Source organism: Coregonus clupeaformis, chromosome 21 (assembly GCF_020615455.1).
Source record: "Coregonus clupeaformis isolate EN_2021a chromosome 21, ASM2061545v1, whole genome shotgun sequence".
In the NCBI taxonomy this organism is placed as follows: Eukaryota; Metazoa; Chordata; class Actinopteri; order Salmoniformes; family Salmonidae; genus Coregonus; species Coregonus clupeaformis.
In genome coordinates, this window is record NC_059212.1 from 45,805,895 (window position 1) to 45,833,536 (window position 27,642).

General features: G+C 47.9%; 1 protein-coding gene across 1 annotated transcript in view; it reads right to left on the reverse strand.

Annotated features, from left to right (window-relative positions):
* The window catches only part of LOC121534514 (piezo-type mechanosensitive ion channel component 2), a gene marked incomplete at its 5' end in the record, with an annotated part of 210,421 nt that overhangs the window by 19,410 nt on the left and 163,369 nt on the right, over positions 1 to 27,642 (reverse strand). Inside the window, 11 exon segments of the mRNA XM_045206050.1 lie at positions 6,388 to 6,586; positions 7,102 to 7,181; positions 7,340 to 7,456; positions 15,441 to 15,610; positions 15,747 to 15,842; positions 16,415 to 16,603; positions 21,981 to 22,128; positions 24,109 to 24,267; positions 24,510 to 24,724; positions 26,356 to 26,503; positions 26,632 to 26,761. Of these exon segments, the coding sequence (XP_045061985.1) occupies positions 6,388 to 6,586; positions 7,102 to 7,181; positions 7,340 to 7,456; positions 15,441 to 15,610; positions 15,747 to 15,842; positions 16,415 to 16,603; positions 21,981 to 22,128; positions 24,109 to 24,267; positions 24,510 to 24,724; positions 26,356 to 26,503; positions 26,632 to 26,761 (1,651 nt within the window).

A 27,642-nucleotide genomic window follows, 5' to 3' on the forward strand; every position in this document is an offset into this window, starting at 1 on the left:
CAGCTAGCTGATAGGGAGGATACTGACAGCTAGCTGATAGGGAGGATACTGACAGACAGCTAGCTGATAGGGAGGATACTGACACTGACAGCTATCTGATAGGGGAGGACACTGACACTGACAGCTAGCTGATAGGAGGGATACTGACAGCCAGCTGATAGGGAGTGAATACTGACAGCTAGCTGATAGGAGGATACTGACACTGACAGCTAGCTGATAGGGAGGACACTAACACTGACAGCTAGCTGATAGGAGGGCACTGACAGCTAGCTGATAGGGGAGGACACTGACAGCTAGCTGATAGGAGGACACTGACACTGACAGCTAGCTGATAGGGAGGACACTGACACTGACAGCTAGCTGATAGGGAGGGCACTGACAGCTAGCTGATAGGGAGGACACTGACAGCTAGCTGATAGGGAGGGCACTGACACTGACAGCTAGCTGATAGGGAGGATACTGACACTGACAGCTAGCTGATAGGGAGGACACTGACACTGACAGCTAGCTGATAGGGAGGACACTGACAGCTAGCTGATAGGGAGGACACTGACAGCTAGCTGATAGGGAGGATACTGACACTGACAGCTAGCTGATAGGAGGATACTGACACTGACAGCTAGCTGATAGGGAGGATACTGACACTGACAGCTAGCTGATAGGGAGGATACGACACTGACAGCTAGCTGATAGGGAGGACACTGACACTGACAGCTAGCTGATAGGGAGGATACTGACACTGACAGCTAGCTGATAGGGAGGATACTGACACTGACAGCTAGCTGATAGGGAGGATACTGACACTGACAGCTAGCTGATAGGGAGGACACTGACACTGACAGCTAGCTGATAGGGAGGGACACTGACAGCTAGCTGATAGGGAGGATCGACACTGACAGCTAGCTGATAGGGAGGATACTGACACTGACAGCTAGCTGATAGGAGGACACTGACACTGACAGCTAGCTGATAGGGAGGACACTGACAGCTAGCTGATAGGGAGGATACTGACACTGACAGCTAGCTGATAGGGAGGACACTGACACTGACAGCTAGCTGATAGGGAGGATACTGACAGCTAGCTGATAGGGAGGATACTGACAGCTAGCTGATAGGGAGGATACTGACACTGACAGCTAGCTGATAGGGAGGACACTAACACTGACAGCTAGCTGATAGGGAGGGCACTGACAGCTAGCTGATAGGGAGGGCACTGACAGCTAGCTGATAGGGAGGATACTGACACTGACAGCTAGCTGATAGGGAGGATACTGACACTGACAGCTAGCTGATAGGGAGGACACTGACACTGACAGCTAGCTGATAGGGAGGATACTGACAGCTAGCTGATAGGGAGGATACTGACAGCTAGCTGATAGGGAGGATACTGACACTGACAGCTAGCTGATAGGGAGGATACTGACACTGACAGCTAGCTGATATGGAGGGCACTGACAGCTAGCTGATAGGGAGGATACTGACACTGACAGCTAGCTGATAGGGAGGATACTGACACTGACAGCTAGCTGATAGGGAGGACACTGACACTGACAGCTAGCTGATAGGGAGGATACTGACAGCTAGCTGATAGGGAGGATACTGACAGCTAGCTGATAGGGAGGATACTGACACTGACAGCTAGCTGATAGGGAGGATACTGACACTGACAGCTAGCTGATAGGGAGGACACTGACACTGACAGCTAGCTGATAGGGAGGATACTGACACTGACAGCTATCTGATAGGGAGGACACTGACACTGACAGCTAGCTGATAGGGAGGATACTGACAGCTAGCTGATAGGGAGGATACTGACAGCTAGCTGATAGGGAGGATACTGACACTGAAAGCTAGCTGATAGGGAGGACACTAACACTGACAGCTAGCTGATAGGGAGGGCACTGACAGCTAGCTGATAGGGAGGATACTGACACTGACAGCTAGCTGATAGGGAGGATACTGACACTGACAGCTAGCTGATAGGGAGGACACTGACACTGACAGCTAGCTGATAGGGAGGATACTGACAGCTAGCTGATAGGGAGGATACTGACAGCTAGCTGATAGGGAGGACACTAACACTGACAGCTAGCTGATAGGGAGGGCACTGACAGCTAGCTGATAGGGAGGGCACTGACAGCTAGCTGATAGGGAGGATACTGACACTGACAGCTAGCTGATAGGGAGGATACTGACACTGACAGCTAGCTGATAGGGAGGATACTGACAGCTAGCTGATAGGGAGGATACTGACAGCTAGCTGATAGGGAGGATACTGACACTGACAGCTAGCTGATAGGGAGGATACTGACACTGACAGCTAGCTGATAGGGAGGACACTGACACTGACAGCTAGCTGATAGGGAGGATACTGACACTGACAGCTAGCTGATAGGGAGGACACTGACACTGACAGCTAGCTGATAGGGAGGACACTGACACTGACAGCTAGCTGATAGGGGGGACACTGACACTGACAGCTAGCTGATAGGGAGGATACTGACAGCTAGCTGATAGGGAGGACACTGACACTGACAGCTAGCTGATAGGGAGGATACTGACAGCTAGCTGATAGGGAGGATACTGACACTGACAGCTAGCTGATAGGGAGGACACTGACACTGACAGCTAGCTGATAGGGAGGATACTGACACTGACAGCTAGCTGATTGGGAGGACACTGACACTGACAGCTAGCTGATAGGGAGGATACTGACACTAACAGCTAGCTGATAGGGGGGACACTGACACTGACAGCTAGCTGATAGGGGGGACACTGACACTGACAGCTAGCTGATAGGGAGGACACTGACACTGACAGCTAGCTGATAGGGAGGATACTGACACTGACAGTTAGCTTATCGGGAGGTTACTGACAGCTAGCTGATAGGGAGGACACTGACACTGACAGCTAGCTGATAGGGAGGATACTGACAGCTAGCTGATAGGGAGGATACTGACAGCTAGCTGATAGGGAGGATACTGACACTGACAGCTAGCTGATAGGGAGGATACTGACACTGACAGCTAGCTGATAGGGAGGACACTGACACTGACAGCTAGCTGATAGGGAGGATACTGACACTGACAGCTAGCTGATAGGGAGGACACTGACACTGACAGCTAGCTGATAGGGAGGACACTGACACTGACAGCTAGCTGATAGGGGGGACACTGACACTGACAGCTAGCTGATAGGGAGGATACTGACAGCTAGCTGATAGGAGGACACTGACACTGACAGCTAGCTGATAGGGAGGATACTGACAGCTAGCTGATAGGGAGGATACTGACACTGACAGCTAGCTGATAGGGAGGACACTGACACTGACAGCTAGCTGATAGGGAGGATACTGACACTGACAGCTAGCTGATTGGGAGGACACTGACACTGACAGCTAGCTGATTGGGAGGACACTGACACTGACAGCTAGCTGATAGGGAGGATACTGACACTGACAGCTAGCTGATAGGGGGGACACTGACACTGACAGCTAGCTGATAGGGGGGACAGTGACACTGACAGCTAGCTGATAGGGAGGATACTGACACTGACAGCTAGCTGATCGGGAGGATACTGACAGCTAGCTGATAGGGAGGACACTGACACTGACAGCTAGCTGATAGGGAGGATACTGACAGCTAGCTGATAGGGAGGATACTGACACTGACAGCTAGCTGATAGGGAGGATACTGACACTGACAGCTAGCTGATAGGGAGGACACTGACACTGACAGCTAGCTGATAGGGAGGACACTGACACTGACAGCTAGCTGATAGGGAGGACACTGACACTGACAGCTAGCTGATAGGGGGGACACTGACACTGACAGCTAGCTGATAGGGAGGATACTGACAGCTAGCTGATAGGGAGGACACTGACACTGACAGCTAGCTGATAGGGAGGATACTGACAGCTAGCTGATAGGGAGGATACTGACAATGACAGCTAGCTGATAGGGAGGACACTGACACTGACAGCTAGCTGATAGGGAGGATACTGACACTGACAGCTAGCTGATTGGGAGGACACTGACACTGACAGCTAGCTGATAGGGAGGATACTGACACTGACAGCTAGCTGATAGGGGGGACACTGACACTGACAGCTAGCTGATAGGGGGGACACTGACACTGACAGCTAGCTGATAGGGAGGACACTGACACTGACAGCTAGCTGATAGGGAGGATACTGACACTGACAGCTAGCTGATAGGGAGGATACTGACAGCTAGCTGATAGGGAGGACACTGACAGCTAGCTGATAGGGAGGATACTGACAGCTAGCTGATAGGGAGGATACTGACACTGACAGCTAGCTGATAGGGAGGACACTGACACTGACAGCTAGCTGATAGAGGGGACACTGAAGTTTGTCGACCGCCTGTGGCGGGTCTGTCTGGCAGCTGATCTCTCTTGTGCTAGAAACCTGTAAATGTACATTGTAACCTGGAGTAGCCAGGACAAGCCCATTGTCAAGATTTCACTAATATCATCAAAATCAATAAAATCATAGCATGTTTTGGGGCTCATTCGTGAATTTGTATCTGTTAAATTAGAATCCTGTTGAAAAAGAATGTTAAAGTGCAACATTGTATCAAATCATCACCTTGTCAGGCTGAAGCTGTCCTCACTAGTTAACTTGCAACATTTTATCAACGGGCCCTCAGAGTTTTTCTGCAGCAGTGAGCTCGGGAAAGACAGCTGTTTTTTTTAATGACGTTTCCACTGGATCTATGGGATCATCAGATCATTATATTTTGTTCTTTCACACCGAGGCTTGGTGATTATCGAGCCCAGGAGTGTTGTTAAGATTTTTCAAATACTGTGGAACTATCATTCGCAATGGATGTTAATAAACAGACTTCGTTGACTTGTGTGAGGTGAAGAAAAAAAATGACTGAGCAGCTCAGCTTATTAATGGTGTATGTGGTGAGTTAAGACAATCGGAAATCAGACATTGCCAAATGGGCACTTTCCTACATATGCATGCATTCTGGAGAGAGACGCACCAAATCTAAGCCACACCCCTCCCCTTCTTCTTGTCTCAACATTCTAAATTATACTCAAGACATTATCTTCACACATATTTTAGACGCTTTTTACTGAATAAGCTGGACCTATTGCCACGAGTACTACCCACAGGCTTCCCAAATAAGCATAGGCCTACATACTTGTGATTTGAAACAATCCACACCAACAAAAAATAAATAATCAACAAGCTAATGATCCTCTGTGGCCAAGTCATGCTACCTGGTGAAGTATTTTGAATGATTTTATTTAGACAAGAGTAATTATATAATTTTGGCGAAACATCAATTTACTTTAGGGCAAGCCAGCATCCTAACAGGGCACTGTGCACCTGCCAACTTTCCTTTCCAATTTGCAAGAGGCTGAAACCAGAGATCTGTGTATAATGAAGAGATGCTCATGTCTCCACTCTAACAATGGGAGTCTTTGTCCAAAAGGCGGGAAGGCGGCCGACAAGCTTAGGTCTGCATATTATTCCCATAGAAACACATTGGGCTTATTCTGGACAGATTCTGGCGAGAGTGAGCCCTCTCGCTTCGCCTCTTCCTCTCTGCTGAAACTATATCACCGGAGAAAGCATCCGAGCGAAACGCCCCTTTATATGTAGCCCATGTATTTGACGCTGTCTGGACAGAAATAGCATGACATGTCATCCTCTTTTGGTCCAGACAGCATCAGATACATGGGCTACACATACAGAGACAGAGGGGGCGCTGTTTCGCTCACTTGGATGCTTTAACTGAGATTGATGCGTCTTTCTGTCAGCTCGCGTCTCCGTCAAATAAATGATCAATATTTCAGTATTGTATTTGGACGGGCAAGGAGGCCGCCGAAGGCCCGCCCATAACCATGGCGACATGTAGCTTTTGCGCTCTTCTAAAAGACAAAACCTAAATGAACTTTGGTATACTGCATATATTATCTATTATTTATATATCTGTCGATAGATGACAACCTGTCGTAGCCATTTAGCAACTTACATTATTTTTGGTAGATGGCCAATGCGGAAAAGGGAAACACAACACTTTTTTGACTGGATAATTTCTACGAATCACCACCTCACATCAGTTTCTAAATAGCGACAGAGGTTGGCTTTCATTTGAATGATAGCTTAAAGGGTAGGTAGGAATAATGAGTTTATACTCATTCCTCCTTATTTTATTATTTTTATTATTCAATGGTACTCCGACCATATCTGCTCTCATGACAATATCTTTAACAAAAGTGTTCAAACAGAAATGTTGGGCTGATGAGAAAGCGATGGCCAACACTGCCAGGGTAGAGATCTCACACGTGTGTTGGGTGTGATTTCATGTGATGCTATGCTAGATAGATGCTGATGCCATGTCTACTCACCCGTATCCAGCCAGGAAGCCCAGACTAGGAGGGCTGACCTGGTCGCTGAAGACATAGAGCTCCAGTCCAGCGTCGTACAGGTGCTTGGGGCTACGAACGTTGAGCCTTCCCGGAATTGTCTGGTTCACGATCCACCACTCCTGGACCTCCGCTGAGTCGTTCTGGGAACGCTCCAACGCCAAAGTGATGTATACTTTCTCTGGAGAAATAGAATAGAACGGGATATAATAAGATTGTGTTTTTAATGTTCATAAACACCTCTACAAGAGAAGGAGCAGAATAATAAAAACTTTATTGTCCAATGTGACAATTGACAATGTGGAAAGGTGCCTTTTGGCTTCAAAATAACATGATGGACAACAAACACAGTGAGGGCTCGATTCTATAGCGCGATTGAAATTTAAAGGTAATTTCCGATTGAGCGTTTACCGAGAATGCAGACTCCACAAACGCGGGAACATTGCCTTTAAATTCCAATCACGCTATAGTGCAGAACTTCTGCGATACGGATCGATTCGAGCCCTTACACAATAACACTATTGACAAAAAAAAGCAATTCACACGATAAGACAAGATGACTGACAACTAACAACGTTACAACATCACGATCATGAAAGTCAGATATAAAGACAGATTCATGTCTTGTTTTTAAATGTGTTTTATTGTATATTTGACTAGTGTAAAGTGTATTGAGGTGTTTAAACGCTGCTTTACCGGTACACAGCTGTTCTATGGGTTTGGCCTCAGAATCAGTAGGGGCCCGGATATACCGAGGGAACACATGTTTTATCACCCTGGCAACAGAGGAATACAACAGGCTGTTACTAACATCAGGGAAGGGAATACAGTCAATAATCATTCAGATTCTTTTATTTTTTTTATTTTTTATAAAAGTAGTTAGATAAAAAAAATAGTTTTATTTGACAAATACATTAATTGAAAGTACACTCACACTCCATCTCTTCTGGTCCCATTGAGCAGTTGGATCAGCTCCAGTTTGGTCTTAACATCCAGATACATCACCTGCTTCCCCGTAGCAAACTCAGCCTTCGCTCCCAGAGTCTGGTTCCTGTTTCAGACAATACAGGACATCTTAAACCTTTGCCTGATCATTCGCTGCATACATAGTCTGACTTGGCCATAATTTGTATTTGTATTTATTATGGATTCCCATTAGTTCCTGCCAAGGCAGCGGCTACTCTTCCTGGGGTTTATTAAGGATCCCCATTAGTTCCTGCCAAGGCAGCAGCTACTCTTCCTGGGGTTTATTATGGATCCCCATTAGTTCCTGCCAAGGCAGCAGCTACTCTTCCTGGGGTTTATTATGGATCCCCATTAGTTCCTGCCAAGGCAGCAGCTACTCTTCCTGGGGGTTTATTATGGATCCCCATTAGTTCCTGCCAAGGCAGCAGCTACTCTTCCTGGGGTCCAGCAAAAAAAAAAAAAACATTAAGCCATTTACATCACAGAAAAACAAAAAAATCAAAACAGAATATCATATAACATATCTACAATACAAAATGTACAATACCACCATACAACAATACAATGTACGTGAGAATACGTGTGTGTAGAATACGTGTGTGTAGAATACGTGTGTGTCTCGCCACAGTCTGCATTGTTTCATAAGTTGTAGTGTCAATACCTCTACTTTGAGCCAGAAGAGATTGACATGCATTGATGTTAGTTCTCCGTATACATTTAAGGGCCGGCCGTGCTGCTCTGGGCCAACTGTAATTTGCGTATGTCCCTCTTTGTGGCACCTGACCATATGACTGGGCAGTAGTCCAGGCGCGACAAAACTAGGGCCTGTAGGACTTGTTTTGTTTATAGCGATGTCAAGAAAGCAGAGCAGCGCTTTATTGCAGACCAATCTTTCCCCATCTTAACTACCGTTGCATCAATATGCTTTGACCATGACAGTTTACAATCCACGGTTACACCAAGCTGTTTAATCTCCTCAATTTCCACATTATTCATTACAAGATTTAGTTTTTATATTTTTATATTTTTTTTTAACCTTTATTTAACTAGGCAAGTCAGTTAAAAACAAATTCATATTTACAATGACGGCCTACACCGGCCAAACCCGGACGACGCTGGGCCAATTGTGCGCCGCCCTATGGGACTCCCAATCACGGCCGGTTGTGATACAGCCTGGAATCGAACCAGGGGGTCTGTAGTGACGCCTCAAGCACTGAGATGCAGTGCCTTAGACCGCTGCGCCACTCGGGAGTTGAGGGTTAGGGTTAGGGTTAGGGTTTAGTGAATGGTTTGTCCTAAATACAATGCTTTTATTTGTAAAAAAAAATATTTAGTAGTAGCTTATTACTGGCCACCCATTCTGAAACTAACTGCAGCTCTTTGTTAAGTGTTGCTGACGTTTATAATGTTGAGTCATCAGCATACATAGACACACACGCTTTACTCAGTGAGAGTGGCATGTCATTAGTAAAGATTGAAAAAAGTAAGGGGCCTAGACACATTTCTTTCAGTCAATCATTATCAGTCAGTTCCCTATTAGCATGTTAATTTGTATCCTGTGAAATCGCATTGTATCTGTCAGACCCAGGTAGCTTGTCATTGTTATTATTATTATTATTATTATTGATAGACAACAATCATTGTTTCACCTCTTCCACACTCACTTTATGGAATAAAAAATTACAATGCTTGTCTTTCATCATTTGGTCTTTATGTAATGCATCTTTATTTCAAAGTACAGTTTCTTCTTATTTTTGTTTAGTCACATGATTTCTCAATTTACGTTTGACAATCAGACTTTGCCTTATTTGCCTTGTCCTTCTCAACCATACAATTGTTCAATTCTTCATCAATCCACTGGGATTTAACAGTTTTTACAGTCATATTTTCTTAATGGGTGCATTGCTTATTAGTAACTGGAATAAGCTATTTCATAAATGTGTCAAGTGCAGCGTCCGGTTGCTCCTCATTTCAGCAAATACTATTTACATCCTAAACACAGGAATCACTCCAAAACATCTCGTATGACCTCTTATACACTATATTAAGCCCAGCCTTTGGAACTTTGGTTTTACTAGATATGGCAACTATATAATGATCACTACATCCGATGGATGTGGATACTGCTTTAGAACAGATTTCTGCAGCATTAGTAAAGAGGTGATCAATACAGGTGGATGATTTCATTCCTGTGCTATTTGTAAATACTCTTAGTAGGTTGACTGATAACCTGAACCAGGTTGCAGGCACTGGTTACAGTTTTAAGCTTTCTCTTGAGTGGGCAGCCTGATGAAAGCCAGTCAATATTTAGGTCACCCAGAAAATATACCTCTTCTGTTGACATCACAGACATTATCAAGGATTTCACACATATTATCCAGATACTGACTGTTAGCACTTGGTGGTCTACAGCAGCTTCCCACAATAATAGGCTTTAGGTGAGGCAGGTGAACCTGTAGCCATATTGCTTCAACAGCATTTGACATGAGATCCTCTCTCGGCTATAAAGGAATATGACTCTGAATATAAACAGCAACACCTCCCCATTGGCATTCCTGTCTCTTCTGTAGATGTTATAGCCATATATTGCTATCACTGTATCATCAAAGGAATAAAGGGAACACTTAAACAACACAATGTAACTCCAAGTCAATCACACTTCTGTGAAAGCAAACTGTCCACTTAGGAAGCAACACTGATTGACAATACATTTCACATGCTGTTGTGCAAATGGAATAGACAACAGGTGGAAATTATAGGCAATTAGCAAGACACCCCCAATAGAGGACTGGTTTTGCAGGTGGTGACCACAGACCACTTCTCAGTTCCTATGCTTCCTGGCTGATGTTTTGGTCACTTTTGAATGCTGGCGGTGCTTTCACTCTAGTGGTAGCATGAGACGGAGTCTACAACCCACACAAGTGGCTCAAGTAGTGCAGCTCATCCAGGATGGCACATCAATGCGAGCTGTGGCAAGAAGGTTTGCTGTGTCTGTCAGCGTAGTATCCAGAGCATGGAGGCGCTACCAGGAGACAGGCCAGTACATCAGGAGACGTGGAGGAGGCCGTAGGAGGGCAACAACCCAGCAGCAGGACTGCTACCTCCGCCTTTGTGCAAGGAGGAGCACTGCCAGAGCCCTGCAAAATGACCACCAGCAGGCCACAAATGTGCATGTGTCTGCTCAAACGGTCAGAAACAGACTCCATGAGGGTGGTATGAGGGCCCGACGTCCACAGGTGGTCGCCAGAGGTAGCCTGACTGCCATTAGGTACCGAGATGAGATCCTCAGACCCCTTGTGAGACCATATGCTGGTGCGGTTGGCCCTGGGTTCCTCCTAATGCAAGACAATGCTAGACCTCATGTGGCTGGAGTGTGTCAGCAGTTCCTGCAAGAGGAAGGCATTGATGCTATGGACCGCCCGTTCCCCAGACCTGAATCCAATTGAGCACATCTGGGACGTCATGTCTCGCTCCATCCACCAACGCCACGTTGCACCACAGACTGTCCAGGAGTTGGCGGATGCTTTAGTCCAGGTCTGGGAGGAGATCCCTCAGGAGACCATCCGCCACCTTATCAGGAGCATGCCCAGGCGTTGTAGGGAGGTCATACAGGCACGTGGAGGCCACACACACTACTGAGCCTCATTTTGACTTGTTTTAAGGACATTACATCAAAGTTGGATCAGCCCTGCCAGTGTGGTTTTCCACTTTAATTTTGAGGGTGACTCCAAATCCAGACCTCCATGGGTTGATCAATTTGATTTCCATTGATAATTTTTGTGTGATTTTGTTGTCAGCACATTAAACTATGTAAAGAAAAAAGTATTTAATAAGATTATTTCATTCATTCAGATCTAGGATGTGTTATTTTAGTGTTCCCTTTATCTTTTTTGAGCAGTGTATATGAATGCTTTCTGTTTCTAGCAAGTTCTAGATTTCTTGAACCTTGTTTCTTAGGTTACAATATGTTAATGTGTGCTATTTTTATTTATCTATTTTTTTCTGGGTTGCATGACTGTTTTTATTGCTTTACTGGGTGGCTTATCAGAGGTAGACATGACAGTGATATTTATATTTCAGCTGATAGGGCCAGGTGACCTCCCCACAGCGGTCTTCCTACTAGGTTCATAGTCACATGATTACCGAGGCATTCAGAGGAACATAAATTAGGTAACTTACATTATGACTGACAACGCCACTGGGAAAATGTACATTCTCAGCAGCACTACGACAGCTCGGCGACACAATGGTAGGGATTATCTGAGCAGGGCTCGATAAGGCTTGTCGCTGATGAGTCATGAATACGAGGAAAGTCGTTTGTGGTGAAAACAAAGTCATCAGCGATTGGATCGTGTCTAACCAATCAGAGTATCAAAGTATCAAAGCCAATTACGTACTTCAAAAAACACTGTTACAGCCACGTGTGTTCAGGCTCTGGCCCAACTAGGGCTGTTATTGGGGACCGTATTACTGCCACACCAGCGGTCACCAGGGATGACGGCAGTCAAATTCCAGATGACCATTTAGTCACGGTAACTAGGCTTCTCCAAGCTCTGATGCTGCTGATGGTCATTAGTAGCCTACCAAACTTGCTAACTGCCTGGTACTCAGCACTCTATTGTCCCTCTAATCACTCTGACATCAATGCAAATGTAAATCGAAAATCTAATCAAACACTTCATGAGAGCCCATGAGCTCATGTTGCGCAACATTTCAACAGGCTATGCAATTGCGTGAGAAAACAGAGTGATGGCCTCTACTAAAAAGAGGAGGATCCCATCAGCTTTCTATAGGCTAGGCCTACTATATTTATTTCTCAACTTTTCTAATATTAAGTACATTGCTTCTCTTTACAACAGGAGTACAGCCTACAGTACATGGCTGGCATGAAAATAAACCACAGTGTCACGACTTCCGCCGAGGCTGCCTCCCCTCCTTGTTCGGGCAGGCTTCGGTGTTCGTCGTCACTGGCTTACTAACCACTGCCGCCCCAATTATCATCACATTTGTCTTGTCTTGTCAATCACACACACCTGGTTCTAATCCCTTCATTAGTCTGTGTATAAGTGTTCCCTCTGCCCCCCTTGTCCTTGTGGGTGATTGTTTATTGTGAGAGTAGTGTAGCTCGGTGGAGATACTCGTACCATTTTGTTGCCAGGGTAGATGTTTCCCCTGTGCCTGTGTATTGTATGGAGATACCGTTACAGTGTATTGCCAGGGTAGATGTTTCCCCTGTGCCTGTGTATTGTATGGAGATACCGTTACAGTGTATTGCCAGGGTAGATATTTCCCCTGTGCCTGTGTATTGTATGGAGATACCGTTACAGTGTATTGCCAGGGATGATATTTCCCCTGTGCCTATTTATTGTATGGAGATACCGTTACAGTGTATTGCTAGGGTAGATGTTTCCCCTGTGCCTGTGTATTGTATGGAGATACCGTTACAGTGTATTGCCAGGGTAGATATTTCCCTGTGCCTGATGTATTGTATGGAGATACCGTTACAGTGTATTGCCAGGGATGATATTTTTCACTGTGCCTGTTTCGTTTGTCGCTATTCCAGCGTATTATGTGTAACGAAGGAATAAACTCTGTGTTGGGTGATTACCCTCCTGCGCCTGACTCCTTCCATCACACTCACCACACACGGGGAAAAGCGTCCTCCATTCGCTATTTAAGTGCATAGATGACATGTATTTTTTCCCCTGCCCCTGTTTCGAGACAGGTGCATGATAATGGTCCATTCTAAATCAAATTTCACACATATTATTCAGTATAATGTAAAGACAAGATTAAATCAAGAATAGTATGATGGGTGACAATATTAGCCTATCACTTGTGAATGATGCCCAGCTTAAGGCAAGAAACAGCACATTTCTTTTTCTTGTGACTTTTTCTAATCATAGTCGCACACCTCATGTAGCCTAGCCCATAGGCCTATATGTTTTGATAAGGTTTGTATCACAACTAAAGTGATCAAATAACTTCTTAAAATGAAGCACATTAATCCGCTTTACAAAGGGGTGTAGAGCCTAACTGGCATACATAAGCAGCGCGTGAGTTTCAAGTTTGGGGAAGATAATTTACACCATAAAAATGCACCTTTATAATAAAAGCATGCATAATCGCATTTGCGGTCACTTTTGATAATGGTGTTTTCCTGGTGGAACTGTTCTTATCGCTGGACAGACCAAGCTACAGGGATGGGGAACTGTTCTTACCGCTGGACAGACCAAGCTACAGGGATGGGGAACTGTTCTTACCGCTGGACAGACCAAGCTACAGGGATGGGGAACTGTTCTTACCGCTGGACAGACCAAGCTACAGGGATGGGGAACTGTTCTTACCGCTGGACAGACCAAGCTACAGGGATGGGGAACTGTTCTTACCGCTGGACAGACCAAGCGACAGGGATGGGGAACTGTTCTTACCGCTGGACAGACCAAGCTACAGGGATGGGGAACTGTTCTTACCGCTGGACAGACCAAGCTACAGGGATGGGGAACTGTTCTTACCGCTGGACAGACCAAGCTACAGGGATGGGGAACTGTTCTTACCGCTGGACAGACCAAGCTACAGGGATGGGGAACTGTTCTTACCGCTGGACAGACCAAGCTACAGGGATGGGGAACTGTTCTTACCGCTGGACAGACCAAGCTACAGGGATGGGGAACTGTTCTTACCGCTGGACAGACCAAGCTACAGGGATGGGGAACTGTTCTTACCGCTGGACAGACCAAGCTACAGGGATGGGGAACTGTTCTTACCGCTGGACAGACCAAGCTACAGGGATGGGGAACTGTTCTTACCGCTGGACAGACCAAGCTACAGGGATGGGGAACTGTTCTTACCGCTGGACAGACCAAGCTACAGGGATGGGGAACTGTTCTTACCGCTGGACAGACCAAGCTACAGGGATGGGGAACTGTTCTTACCGCTGGACAGACCAAGCTACAGGGATGGGGAACTGTTCTTACCGCTGGACAGACCAAGCTACAGGGATGGGGAACTGTTCTTACCGCTGGACAGACCAAGCTACAGGGATGGGGAACTGTTCCTACCGCTGGACAGACCAAGCTACAGGGATGGGGAACTGTTCTTACCGCTGGACAGACCAAGCTACAGGGATGGGGAACTGTTCTTACCGCTGGACAGACCAAGCTACAGGGATGGGGAACTGTTCTTACCGCTGGACAGACCAAGCGACAGGGATGGGGAACTGTTCTTACCGCTGGACAGACCAAGCGACAGGGATGGGGAACTGTTCTTACCGCTGGACAGACCAAGCTACAGGGATGGGGAACTGTTCTTACCGCTGGACAGACCAAGCTACAGGGATGGGGAACTGTTCCTACCGCTGGACAGACCAAGCTACAGGGATGGGGAACTGTTCTTACCGCTGGACAGACCAAGCTACAGGGATGGGGAACTGTTCTTACCGCTGGACAGACCAAGCTACAGGGATGGGGAACTGTTCTTACCGCTGGACAGACCAAGCTACAGGGATGGGGAACTGTTCTTACCGCTGGACAGACCAAGCTACAGGGATGGGGAACTGTTCTTACCGCTGGACAGACCAAGCTACAGGGATGGGGAACTGTTCTTACCGCTGGACAGACCAAGCGACAGGGATGGGGAACTGTTCTTACCGCTGGACAGACCAAGCTACAGGGATGGGGAACTGTTCTTACCGCTGGACAGACCAAGCTACAGGGATGGGGAACTGTTCTTACCGCTGGACAGACCAAGCTACAGGGATGGGGAACTGTTCTTACCGCTGGACAGACCAAGCTACAGGGATGGGGAACTGTTCTTACCGCTGGACAGACCAAGCTACAGGGATGGGGAACTGTTCTTACCGCTGGACAGACCAAGCTACAGGGATGGGGAACTGTTCTTACCGCTGGACAGACCAAGCTACAGGGATGGGGAACTGTTCTTACCGCTGGACAGACCAAGCTACAGGGATGGGGAACTGTTCTTACCGCTGGACAGACCAAGCTACAGGGATGGGGAACTGTTCTTACCGCTGGACAGACCAAGCTACAGGGATGGGGAACTGTTCTTACCGCTGGACAGACCAAGCTACAGTGATGGGGAACTGTTCCTTGGAGTTGAGCATCTCCATGATGTTAGTTCTACTGGGAGGACTGATGGTCCACAGACTGTTAGAGCTGCCCTCCAACTCAGCTATGGTCAGGTCCTCTGGCATGTAGGACTCCAACCACTGCATCGCTTTCTGTAGAGAGGAGAGGAAAGGACGAGAACATCCGTTTACAATGGAGATTTGTCCTACGCTCGGCCACCAATCCAGTGAGACAACACACGGAGTAGTTGCATGAAAATACATCAAATCCTTGTAACCGTGTGCTTACAGGGTAGAGCTGGTATGACCTCATAAAGGTGCCATGGAAGTCACGGCTGGAGACTTCTTTGAGCTGGTTCTGCTGAGCACTCATGGTGAAGATGGGCTGGAAAACAAGGACTCATCTCTGATGTAAACCGTTAGAGGACTCGTCTCTGATGTAAACCGTTAGAGGACTCGTCTCTGATGTAAACCGTTAGAGGACTCATCTCTGATGTAAACCGTTTTAGCAGGTGGCTATAGATCACCAATACTAGCTTTACACTTTTTTTTTTTTTAAACACAAAATAATAAAGTAAATTGACTACCTCAAAATGGGGATAGCTTCAACGGCGCGTGCTGTCACAGACGCCATAATGGCACAGCTACAAAGAGGAGTTCTCTAGCTATCTCTATGGGCTGGAAAACACAATGTAGGATGTGATCTACAGAACAGCATGTCACCAACAGGTTGGGTCAATTCCAATGGACCCATATCGCGCAACTAATGGATAGATGGATGGAAAGATGGATAGACTGGACTGTCTGTCTGTCTGTCTGTCTGTCTGTCTGTCTGTCTGTCTGTCTGTCTGTCTGTCTGTCTGACTGACTGACTCACTCACTGACGGACCGAGGGACTGACGGATCAATCTCGATCCCGATCAACTGATGGACCTATCAGTAGTTCTGCTACAGTACCTGGAACCCTGCCAGGGTGATGGAGAAGGAGACGTCCAGTGGTTTGTTGACCACCCCCACCACAGACTTGACCAGAGACATGAAGAGTAGAGGGAACCAGATGATACAGATGAGAAGCATGACGATCATCCCTCCCATCCCATACTTCACCACCGGCTTCTTAGCTTGGCCCCGCGGCTGGGGGTACCTCTGGAGGGGAGAGGAGGACTATAGTTATGGGCTGGGGGTATCACTGGAGGGGAGAGGAGGGGGAGAGGAGGACTATAGTTATGGACTGGGGGTACCTCTGGAGGGGAGATGAGGACTATAGTTATGGGCTGGGGGTATCACTGGAGGGGAGAGGAGGGGGAGAGGAGGACTATAGTTATGGACTGGGGGTACCTCTGGAGGGGAGATGAGGACTATAGTTATGGGCTGAGGGTAAATCTGGAGAGGAGGGGGAGAGGAGGACTATAGTTACGGACTGAGGGTACCTCTGGAGGGGAGGGGAGGACTATAGTTATGGGCTGAGGGTACCTCTGGAGGGGGAGAGGAGGACTATAGTTATGGGCTGAGGGTACCTCTGGAGAGGGAGAGGAGGACTATAGTTACGGGCTGAGAGTACCTCTGGAGGAAGGGGGAGAGGAGGACTATAGTTACGGGCTGAGGGTACCTCTGGAGGGGGAGAGGAGGACTATAGTTATGGGCTGAGGGTACCTCTGGAGGGGGAGAGGAGGACTATAGTTATGGGCTGAGGGTACCTCTGGAGAGGAGGGGGAGAGGAGGACTATAGTTACGGGCTGAGAGTACCTCTGGAGGAAGGGGGAGAGGAGGACTATAGTTACGGGCTGAGGGTACCTCTGGAGGGGACGGGAGAGGAGGACTATAGTTATGGGCTGAGGGTACCACTGGAGAGGGAGAGGAGGACTATAGTTACGGGCTGAGTGTACCTCTGGAGGGGAGAGGAGGACTATAGTTATGGGCTGAGGGTACCTCTGGAGGGGACGGGGAGAGGAGGACTATAGTTATGGGCTGAGGGTACCACTGGAGAGGAGAGGAGGACTATAGTTATGGGCTGAGGGTACCTCTGGAGGGGGAGAGGAGGACTATAGTTATGGGCTGAGGGTACCTCTGGAGGGGAGGGGAGAGGAGGACTATAGTTATGGGCTGAGGGTACCACTGGAGAGGGAGAGGAGGACTATAGTTATGGGCTGAGGGTACCTCTGGAGGGGGAGAGGAGGACTATAGTTATGGGCTGAGGGTACCTCTGGAGGGGGAGAGGAGGACTATAGTTATGGGCTGAGGGTACCTCTGGAGAGGAGGGGGAGAGGAGGACTATAGTTACGGGCTGAGAGTACCTCTGGAGGAAGGGGGAGAGGAGGACTATAGTTACGGGCTGAGGGTACCTCTGGAGGGGGAGAGGAGGACTATAGTTATGGGCTGAGGGTACCTCTGGAGGGGGAGAGGAGGACTATAGTTATGGGCTGAGGGTACCTCTGGAGGGGGAGAGGAGGACTATAGTTACGGGCTGAGAGTACCTCTGGAGGAAGGGGGAGAGGAGGACTATAGTTACGGGCTGAGGGTACCTCTGGAGGGGACGGGAGAGGAGGACTATAGTTATGGGCTGAGGGTACCACTGGAGAGGGAGAGGAGGACTATAGTTACGGGCTGAGTGTACCTCTGGAGGGGAGAGGAGGACTATAGTTATGGGCTGAGGGTACCTCTGGAGGGGACGGGAGAGGAGGACTATAGTTATGGGCTGAGGGTACCACTGGAGAGGGAGAGGAGGACTATAGTTATGGGCTGAGGGTACCACTGGAGGGGGAGAGGAGGACTATAGTTATGGGCTGAGGGTACCTCTAGAGGGAGGGGAGAGGAGGACTATAGTTATGGACTGGGGCTATCACTGGAGGGGAGGGGAGAGGAGGACTATAGTTATGGTCTGAGGGTACTTCTGGAAGGGAAGGGGAGAGGAGGACTATAGTTATGGGCTGGGGGTACCACTGGAAGTGAGGGGGCGAGGATAACTATAGTTATGGGCTGGGGGTACCTCTGGAGGGGAGAGGAGGGGGTGAGGAGGACTATAGTTATGGGCTGAGGGTACCTCTGGAGGGGGAGAGGAGGACTATAGTTATGGACTGGGGGTATTACTGGAGGGGAGGATAGAGGAGGACTATAGTTATGGATTGGGGGTAACTCTGGAGGGGAGAGGAGAGGAGGACTATAGTTATGGGCTGGGGGTATCACTGGAGGGGAGGGGAGAGGATGACTATAGTTATGGGCTGAGGGTACCTCTGGAGGGGAGGGGAGAGGAGGACTATAGTTATGGGCTGAGGGTATCACTGGAGGGGAGGGGAGAGGAGGACTATAGTTCTGGACTGGGGGTATCACTGGAGGGGAGAGGAGGACTATAGTTATGGACTGAGGGTACCTCTGGAGGGGAGGGGGAGAGGAGGACTATAGTTATGGGCTGAGGGTACCTCTGGAGGGGAGGGGAGAGGAGGACTATAGTTATGGGCTGGGGGTACCACTGGAGGGGAGGGGAGGGGAGAGGAGGACTATAGTTATGGGCTGAGGGTACCTCTGGAGGGGAGGGGGAGAGGAGGACTATAGTTATGGGCTGAGAGTAAATCTGGAGAGGAGGGGGAGAGGAGGACTATAGTTACGGGCTGAGGGTACCTCTGGAGGGGGAGAGGAGGACTATAGTTATGGGCTGAGGGTACCTCTGGAGGGGAGGGGAGAGGAGGACTATAGTTATGGGCTGAGGGTACCTCTGGAGGGGAGGGAGAGGAGGTCTATAGTTATGGGCTGAGGGTAACTCTGGAGAGGAGGGGAGAGGAGGACTATAGTTATGGGCTGAGGGTACCTCTGGAGGGGGAGAGGAGGACTATAGTTATGGGCTGAGTGTACCTCTGGAGGGGGAGAGGAGGACTATAGTTACGGGCTGAGGGTAACTCTGGAGGGGAGGGGGAGAGGAGGACTATAGTTATGGGCTGAGGGTACCACTGGAGAGGAGGATAGAGGAGGACTATAGTTATAGGCTGAGGGTACCACTGGAGAGGAGGGGGAGAGGAGGACTATAGTTATGGGCTGAGGGCACCTCTGGAAGTGAGGGGGAGAGGAGGACTATAGTTATGGGCTGAGGGTACCTCTGGAGAGGAGGGGGAGAGGAGGACTATAGTTATAAGCTGAGGGTACCTCTGGAGAGGAGGGGAGGGGAGGACTATAGTTACGGGCTGAGGGTAACTCTGGAGGGGAGGGGGAGAGGAGGGCTATAGTTATGGGCTGAGGGTACCTCTGGAGGGGAGGGGAGGGAGGACTATAGTTATGGGCTGAGGGTACCTCTGGAGGGGGAGAGGAGGACTATAGTTATAAGCTGAGGGTACCTCTGGAGGGGAGGGGAGAGGAGGACTATAGTTATGGGCTGAGGGTACCACTGGAGAGGAGGGGAGAGGAGGACTATAGTTATGGGCTGAGGGTATCTCTGGAGAGGAGGGGAGAGGAGGACTATAGTTATAAGCTGAGGGTACCTCTGGAGAGGAGGGGGAGAGGAGGACTATAGTTATAAGCTGAGGGTACCTCTGGAGGGGAGGGGAGAGGAGGACTATAGTTATGGGCTGAGGGTACCACTGGAGGGGAGGGGAGGGGAGAGGAGGACTATAGTTATAAGCTGAGGGTACCTCTGGAGAGGAGGGGGAGAGGAGGACTATAGTTATAAGCTGAGGGTACCTCTGGAGGGGAGGGAGAGGAGGACTATAGTTATGGGCTGAGGGTACCACTGGAGGGGAGGGGAGAGGAGGACTATAGTTACGGGCTGAGGGTACCTCTGGAGGGGAGGGGAGAGGAGGACTATAGTTATGGGCTGAGGGTAACTCTGGAGAGGAGAGGGAGAGGAGGACTATAGTTATGGGCTGAGGGTACCTCTGGAGGGGAGGGGAGAGGAGGACTATAGTTATGGGCTGAGGGTACCTCTGGAGGGAGGGGAGAGGAGGACTATAGTTATGGGCTGAGGGTACCTTTGGAGGTGAGGGGAGAGGAGGACTATAGTTATGGGCTGAGGGTACCACTGGAGGGGAGGGGAGAGGAGGACCATAGTTATGGGTTGAGGGTATCGCTGGAGGGGGTGAGGGTACCACTGGAGGGGGAGAGGAGGACAATAGTTATGGGCTGAGGGTACCACTGGAGGTGGAGAGGAGGACTATAGTTATTGGCTGAGGGTACCACTGGAGAGGAGGGGTAGAGGAGGACTATAGTTATGGGCTGAGGGTACCACTGGAGAGGAGGGGGAGAGGAGGACTATAGTTATGGGCTGAGGGTACTTCTGGAGGGGACGGGAGAGGAGGACTACAGTTACGGGCTGAGGGTACCTCTGGAGGGGACGGGAGAGGAGGATTACAGTTACGGGCTGAGGGTACCTCTGGAGGGGCGAGGGAGAGGAGGACTATAGTTATGGGCTGAGGGTATCGCTGGAGGGAGTGAGGGTACCTCTGGGGGGGAGAGGAGGGGAGGACTATAGTTATGGGCTGAGGATACCACTGGAGGGGAGGGGGAGAGAAGGACTATAGTTATGGGCTGAGGGTACCTCTGGAGGGGAGGGGAGAGGAGGACTATAGTTATGGGCTGAGGGTACCACTGGAGAGGATGGGAGGGGAGAGGAGGACTATAGTTATGGGCTGAGGGTATCTCTGGAGAGGAGAGGGAGAGGAGGACTATAGTTATGGGCTGAGGGTACCTCTGGAGGGGAGAGGAGGGGAGAGGAGGACTATAGTTATGGGCTGGAGGTAACTCTGGAGGGGAGGGGGAGAGGAGGACTATATTTATGGGCTGGAGGTAACTCTGGAGGGGAGGGGAGAGGAGGACTATAGTTATGGGCTGGAGGTAACTCTGGAGGGGAGGGGAGAGGAGGACTATAGTTATGGGCTGGAGGTAACTCTGGAGGGGAGGGGAGAGGAGGACTATAGTTATGGGCTGAGGGTACCTCTGGAGGGGAGGGGAGAGGAGGACTATAGTTATGGGCGCTGAGGGTACCTCTGGAGGGGAGAGGAGAGGAGGACTATAGTTATTGGCGCTGAGGGTACCTCTGGAGGGGAGGGGAGAGGAGGAGGAGGAAATGGCACACCTGTTCCGTATAAAGTGACCAGGGCCCAAGTAGTCCATAGGCAATATGGTACCAATGGGTCCTGGTCAAAAGTAGTGCGCTATGTAGGGAATAAGGTGCCATTTCGGATGCATCCATAGACTTATGTGATGTAAGGTGGTTGGTTCGGTGTATCACACTCCCATGACGAGTGGGTTGGTCTTGTATCCTCCCCTGTCCATGGTTATCTGGGTAATCTTGCCTTAGATCTGAAGACTTGTCTTAACTCCCAGAGCTAATGTTTAAATCAAATCAAACTTTGCAACACAAATGCAGGTTGTAATTTTTATTTATTTATTTAACAGAAGGCAGTGGGCCTTCTTGGGCTTTAGCTCAGTGGGCTAAGCTAACACAGTCTTGTGGCGCAGTGGGCAGAGCTCGGGTTCGAACTTCGAACCCTGTTGGTCCCACATACACAGACACATGAACAGGGGAGGATACACAACCAACCCTCTCTGACTCCCTCCAGCACTTGAGGACGAAGATGTGTGCGTAGATGTCTTCCACACAGATCCAGGAGGATAAGGACAGGGAGGTGTCGGTCCAGACCCAGTCCATCACTGCACGCAGCTCAGTCAGGAACGGGATCAGACGGAACCTGAAGGTGAACACACACACCCACACACACACACCTGGGTTGTGACACTGGCTCTCAAATCATAGCCTCTTTCTCATATACAGTATAGCATGTTGAATTATGCAAGGGAGACTTTCTGACAACAAAGTCACTACTGGTCGAGTCCAAGTCCGAGTCACCATTGGTCGAGTCCGGGTCATGTTACACGTCATGAAAATTGTCCAAGTCAAGTCAGAGTCCTGGAGTCAAGTCACAGTCCTGGAGTCAAGTCACAGTCCTGGAGTCAAGTCAGAGTCAAGTCAGAGTCCTGGAGTCAAGTCAGAGTCCTGGAGTCAAGTCAGAATCCTGGAGTCAAGTCAGAGTCCTGGAGTCAGAGTCCTGGAGTCAAGTCACAGTCCTGGAGTCAAGTCAGAGTCAAGTCAGAGTCCTGGAGTCAAGTCCTGGAGTCAAGTCAGAGTCAAGTCAGAGTCCTGAAATCAAGTCAGAGTCCTGGAGTCAAGTCAGAATCCTGGAGTCAAGTCCTGGAGTCTAGTCAGAGTCCTGGAGTCAAGTCAGAATCCTGGAGTCAAGTCACAGTCCTGGAGTCAGAGTCCTGGAGTCAAGTCAGAGTCCTGGAGTCAAGTCCTGGAGTCAAGTCAGAGTCCTGAAGTCAAGTCAGAATCCTGGAGTCAAGTCCTGGAGTCAAGTCAGAGTCAAGTCAGAGTCCTGAAATCAAGTCAGAATCCTGGAGTCAAGTCCTGGAGTCAAGTCAGAGACCTGGAGTCAAGTCACAGTCCTGGAGTCAGAGTCCTGGAGTCAAGTCAGAGTCCTGGAGTCAAGTCCTGGAGTCAAGTCAGAGTCCTGAAGTCAAGTCAGAATCCTGGAGTCAAGTCCTGGAGTCAAGTCAGAGTCAAGTCAGAGTCCTGGAGTCAAGTCAGAATCCTGGAGTCAAGTCAGAGTCCTGGAGTCAGAGTCCTGAAGTCAAGTCAGAGTCCTGGAGTCAGAGTCCTGAAGTCAAGTCAGAATCCTGGAGTCAAGTCAGAGTCAAGTCAGAGTCCTGGAGTCAAGTCAGAATCCTGGAGTCAAGTCAGAGTCCTGGAGTCAGAGTCCTGGAGTCAAGTCAGAGTCCTGGAGTCAAGTCCTGGAGTCAAGTCAGAGTCCTGGAGTCAAGTCAGAATCCTGGAGTCAAGTCAGAGTCCTGGAGTCAAGTCCTGGAGTCAAGTCAGAGTCAAGTCAGAGTCCTGGAGTCAAGTCAGAGTCCTGGAGTCAAGTCAGAGTCCTGGAATAGGGAGTGATTTGAGACGTGCACACAGTGCAACAGTGATAAACTCCTCTATGTTTAATGTGAGTTGAATGTCCTACTACCCCCCACAGTGTCCTAACTCAATGGTTCCCATACCCGGCCAGGTTCCAGGTTCCCTGCTACAACAGATTAAATGAATTTGGCCAAGAGGTCTGTCGAAGACTGCAAGGGTTCCCAAACCTTTTCACTCAGGCCCCCCCCTTGCAGCATTGGGGAACATCCCGCCTCCCATCCCACTCCACGTCTATTTCTAAGGGCCCAAGCACTGTTCATGACACAAACTGTTCACACCCCTCTTGTTGGCGGAGAGAACATTTTGCAGGTTTAAAGCTTATTTCCTCCAATTCTACACATTTTGTCATGGGGTGCAGACAACATTTTGCAGTTTTAAAGCACATTTTCTTGCAATTCTAAAACATTTTACCATTTCTAATGTGTATTCATTTGATATTTGAGTGACTCAAACATTGCAATAATATCCATGGGCTATTTGGACATTTCTGACGAGTTATAAGTAGCTCTCTAAGGTATGCAATGACTGACATGACAAGAGGAATACTGATGATGCACTAACCCAATTTTGAAATTGCACCTTGTGCATTCTACTATTACAACTTTCAACAGTAAGTTTAAAGCCGGACTGAGTTCCCCCGCGAATTTGCTGTCACAAATGGGGTCCCTGGCCCGAAAAACGCTTGGGAACCCCTGTCCTAACTCACCCTTGAAACAGGAAGAGGTTGGCGTAGTTGTAGCTCTTGGTGAGGAAGTTACCCAGGACTCTGGTGGGGTAGCCACAGCGGATCTGATAGGCTGACAGCCCAAAGTAGATACACTTGATAAAGTACCACAGCTTGGCCACTGTGTTCTCATTGAAACGCCTGCAAAGTGGACAGAGGTATACATACTGTTAAGCAAGGTTACTAATGATAAACACAGTTACTAATGACATAACACTGCTACTAATGATGAATCCTTAATCGATCACGAGCCCCTACCCCCTAGGGAGATCTGAAAGAACTGGATATGTTTACAAATGAACTAATTCAACAACTAATTGAGCAAGCAATCAACCAATAAATCAGATTTATTAACTAATTTACTCCGCAAGGTGAGTATTTACCTCTCAGAGAGTCCGGGCAGGATGAAGAACATCCAGAAGTGTATCCCGAATACCAGGACCACCTGGAAGATGACCTTCCCCAGCACTGTCTTCTTGAGGTACAGGGCCCGGTCCACCACCATTGTCCCAAACTGGATCAGAACCATCACCAGGAAGGCTCCGGGAACCTGGTCCTCCGACAGGGACGACGTGATGTCTGCTCCCGCCGAGTGTTTCTGACGGATACGATAAGAAAAGATGAGATAAGGTAAGATAAGAGGATTTGTAGATGTTCAACTCTGGGTTAGCGTTAGTGTATAGCTCTAGACCTAGAGGTAAATACCCAAAAGAGACCAGACATACCCCAAAAGAGACCAGACATACCCCAAAAGAGACCAGACATACCCCAAAAGAGACCAGACATACCCCAAAAGAGACCAGACATACCCCAAAAGAGACTAGACATACCCCAAAAGAGACCAGACATACCCCAAAAGAGACCAGACATACCCCAAAAGAGACCAGACATACCCCAAAAGAGACCAGACATACCCCAAAAGAGACCAGACATACCCCAAAAGAGACCAGACATACCCCAAAAGAGACTAGACATACCCCAAAAGAGACCAGACATACCCCAAAAGAGACCAGACATACCCCAAAAGAGACCAGACATACCCCAAAAGAGACCAGACATACCCCAAAAGAGACTAGACATACCCCAAAAGAGACCAGACATACCCCAAAAGAGACCAGACATACCCCAAAAGAGACATACCTCAAAAGAGACCAGACATACCCCAAAAGAGACATACCCCAAAAGAGACCAGACATACCCCAAAAGAGACCAGACATACCCAAAAGAGACCACACATACCCCAAAAGAGACCAGACATACCCCAAAAGAGACATACCCCAAAAGAGACCAGACATACCCCAAAAGAGACCAGACATACCCAAAAGAGACCAGACATACCCAAAAGAGACCAGACATACCCCAAAAGAGACCAGACATACCCCAAAAGAGACCAGATATACCCAAAAGAGACCAGACATACCCCAAAAGAGACCAGACATACACTAAAAGAGACCAGACATACCCCAAAAGAGACCAGACATACCCCAAAAGAGACCAGACATACCCCAAAAGAGACCAGACATACCCCAAAAGAGACCAGACATACCCCAAAAGAGACCAGACATACCCCAAAAGAGACTAGACATACCCCAAAAGAGACCAGACAGACATACCCCAAAAGAGACCAGACAGACATATCCCAAAAGAGACCAGACATACCCCAAAAGAGACCAGACATACCCCAAAAGAGACTAGACATACCCCAAAAGAGACCAGACAGACATACCCCAAATGAGACCAGACATACCCCAAAAGAGACTAGACATACCCCAAAAGAGACCAGACATACCCCAAAAGAGACTAGACATACCTCAAAAGAGACCAGACATACCCCAAAAGAGACTAGACATACCTCAAAAGACACTAGACATACCCCAAAAGAGACCAGACATACCCCAAAAGAGACTAGACATACCTCAAAAGAGACCAGACATACCCCAAAAGAGACTAGACATACCTCAAAAGACACTAGACATACCCCAAAAGAGACCAGACATACACCAAAAGAGACTAGACATACCCCAAATATATAAAATATATTTTGATTTGTTTAACACTTTTTTGGTTACTACATGATTCCATATGTGTTATTTCATAGTTTTGATGTCTTCGCTATTATTCTACAATGTAGAAAATAGTAAAAAATTAAGAAAAACCCTTGAATGAGTAGGTGTTCTAAAACCTTTGAACGGTAGTGTACATACCCCAAGAGAGACCAGACGTACATACCCCAAAAGCGGAGAAGCCGAAGACGATGATGATGAAGTCAACGGTGTCGGCCAGGAACATGAGGACATAGACGTCTGTCACAGCGCTGTACTCTGGATGGACCAAGTCGTAGAAGAACTGACGTACAGGGAGGTAGACCTCCATGGTCCTGGAGAGACAATGATACAAATAAAATCAATCAACCAATCAACCAAAATGTAAATGTAAACGTAAACCAATTAACCAACTAATCAGTCAGTCAATCAACCAATCAATCATTCAACCAGTCAATCCCACCTCTTGATAGTGAAGGTCTTGGCTTTGATCATCTGTTCTCTGAGTTTCTCCATGATCAGCTGTTTCTTAGTCTTCTGCTGCACTGACTCACTCCCGTCTCTATGGCTACTGTTCCTGGAGTTAGTGCTGCCTGGGGAAACCATGGCAACGCATGTTACAACCCTATTGTACTGTAAAGTAAAGTAAGTTAGTGGTAAAGTAAGTTAGTGGCAAAGTTAAGTAAGTTAGTGGCTAAGTGAAGTAAGTTAGTAGCAAAGTAAAGTAAGTTAGCGGCAAAGTAAAGTAAGTTAATGGCAAATAAAGTAAGTTGGTGGCAAAGTAAAGTAAGTTAGTGGCAAAGTAAAGTAAGTTAGTGGCAAAGTAAAGTAAGTTAGTGGCAAAGTAAAGTAAGTTTGTGGCAAAGTAAAGTAAAGTAAGTTAGTGGCAAAGTAAAGTAAGTTAGTGGCAAAGTAAAGTAAGTTAGTGGCAAAGTAAAGTAAGTTTGTGGCAAAGTAAATTAAGTTTGTGGCAAAGTAAAGTAAGGTAGTGGCAAAGTAAAGTAAGTTAGTGGCAAAGTAAAGTAAAGTAAGTTAGTGGCAAAGTAAAGTAAGTTAGTGGCAAAGTAAAATAAAGTAAGTTAGTGGCAAAGTAAAGTAAGTTTGTGGCAAAGTAAAGTAAGTTTGTGGCAAAGTAAAGTAAGTTAGTGGCAAAGTAAAGTAAGTTTGTGGCAAAGTAAAGTAAGTTAGTGGCAAAGTAAAGTAAGTTTGTGGCAAAGTAAAGTAAGTTAGTGGCAAAGTAAAGTAAGTTTGTGGCAAAGTAAAGTAAGTTTGTGGCAAAGTAAAGTAAGTTTGTGGCAAAGTAAAGTAAAGTAAGTTAGTGGCAAAGTAAAGTAAGTTAGTGGCAAAGTAAAATAAAGTAAGTTAGTGGCTAAGTAAAGTAAGTTGGTGGCAAAGTAAAGTAAGTTTGTGGTTAAGTAAAGTAAGTAGAAAAGTACAGTAAAGTCAATAGCTAAGTAAAGTATAGTAAAGTAAA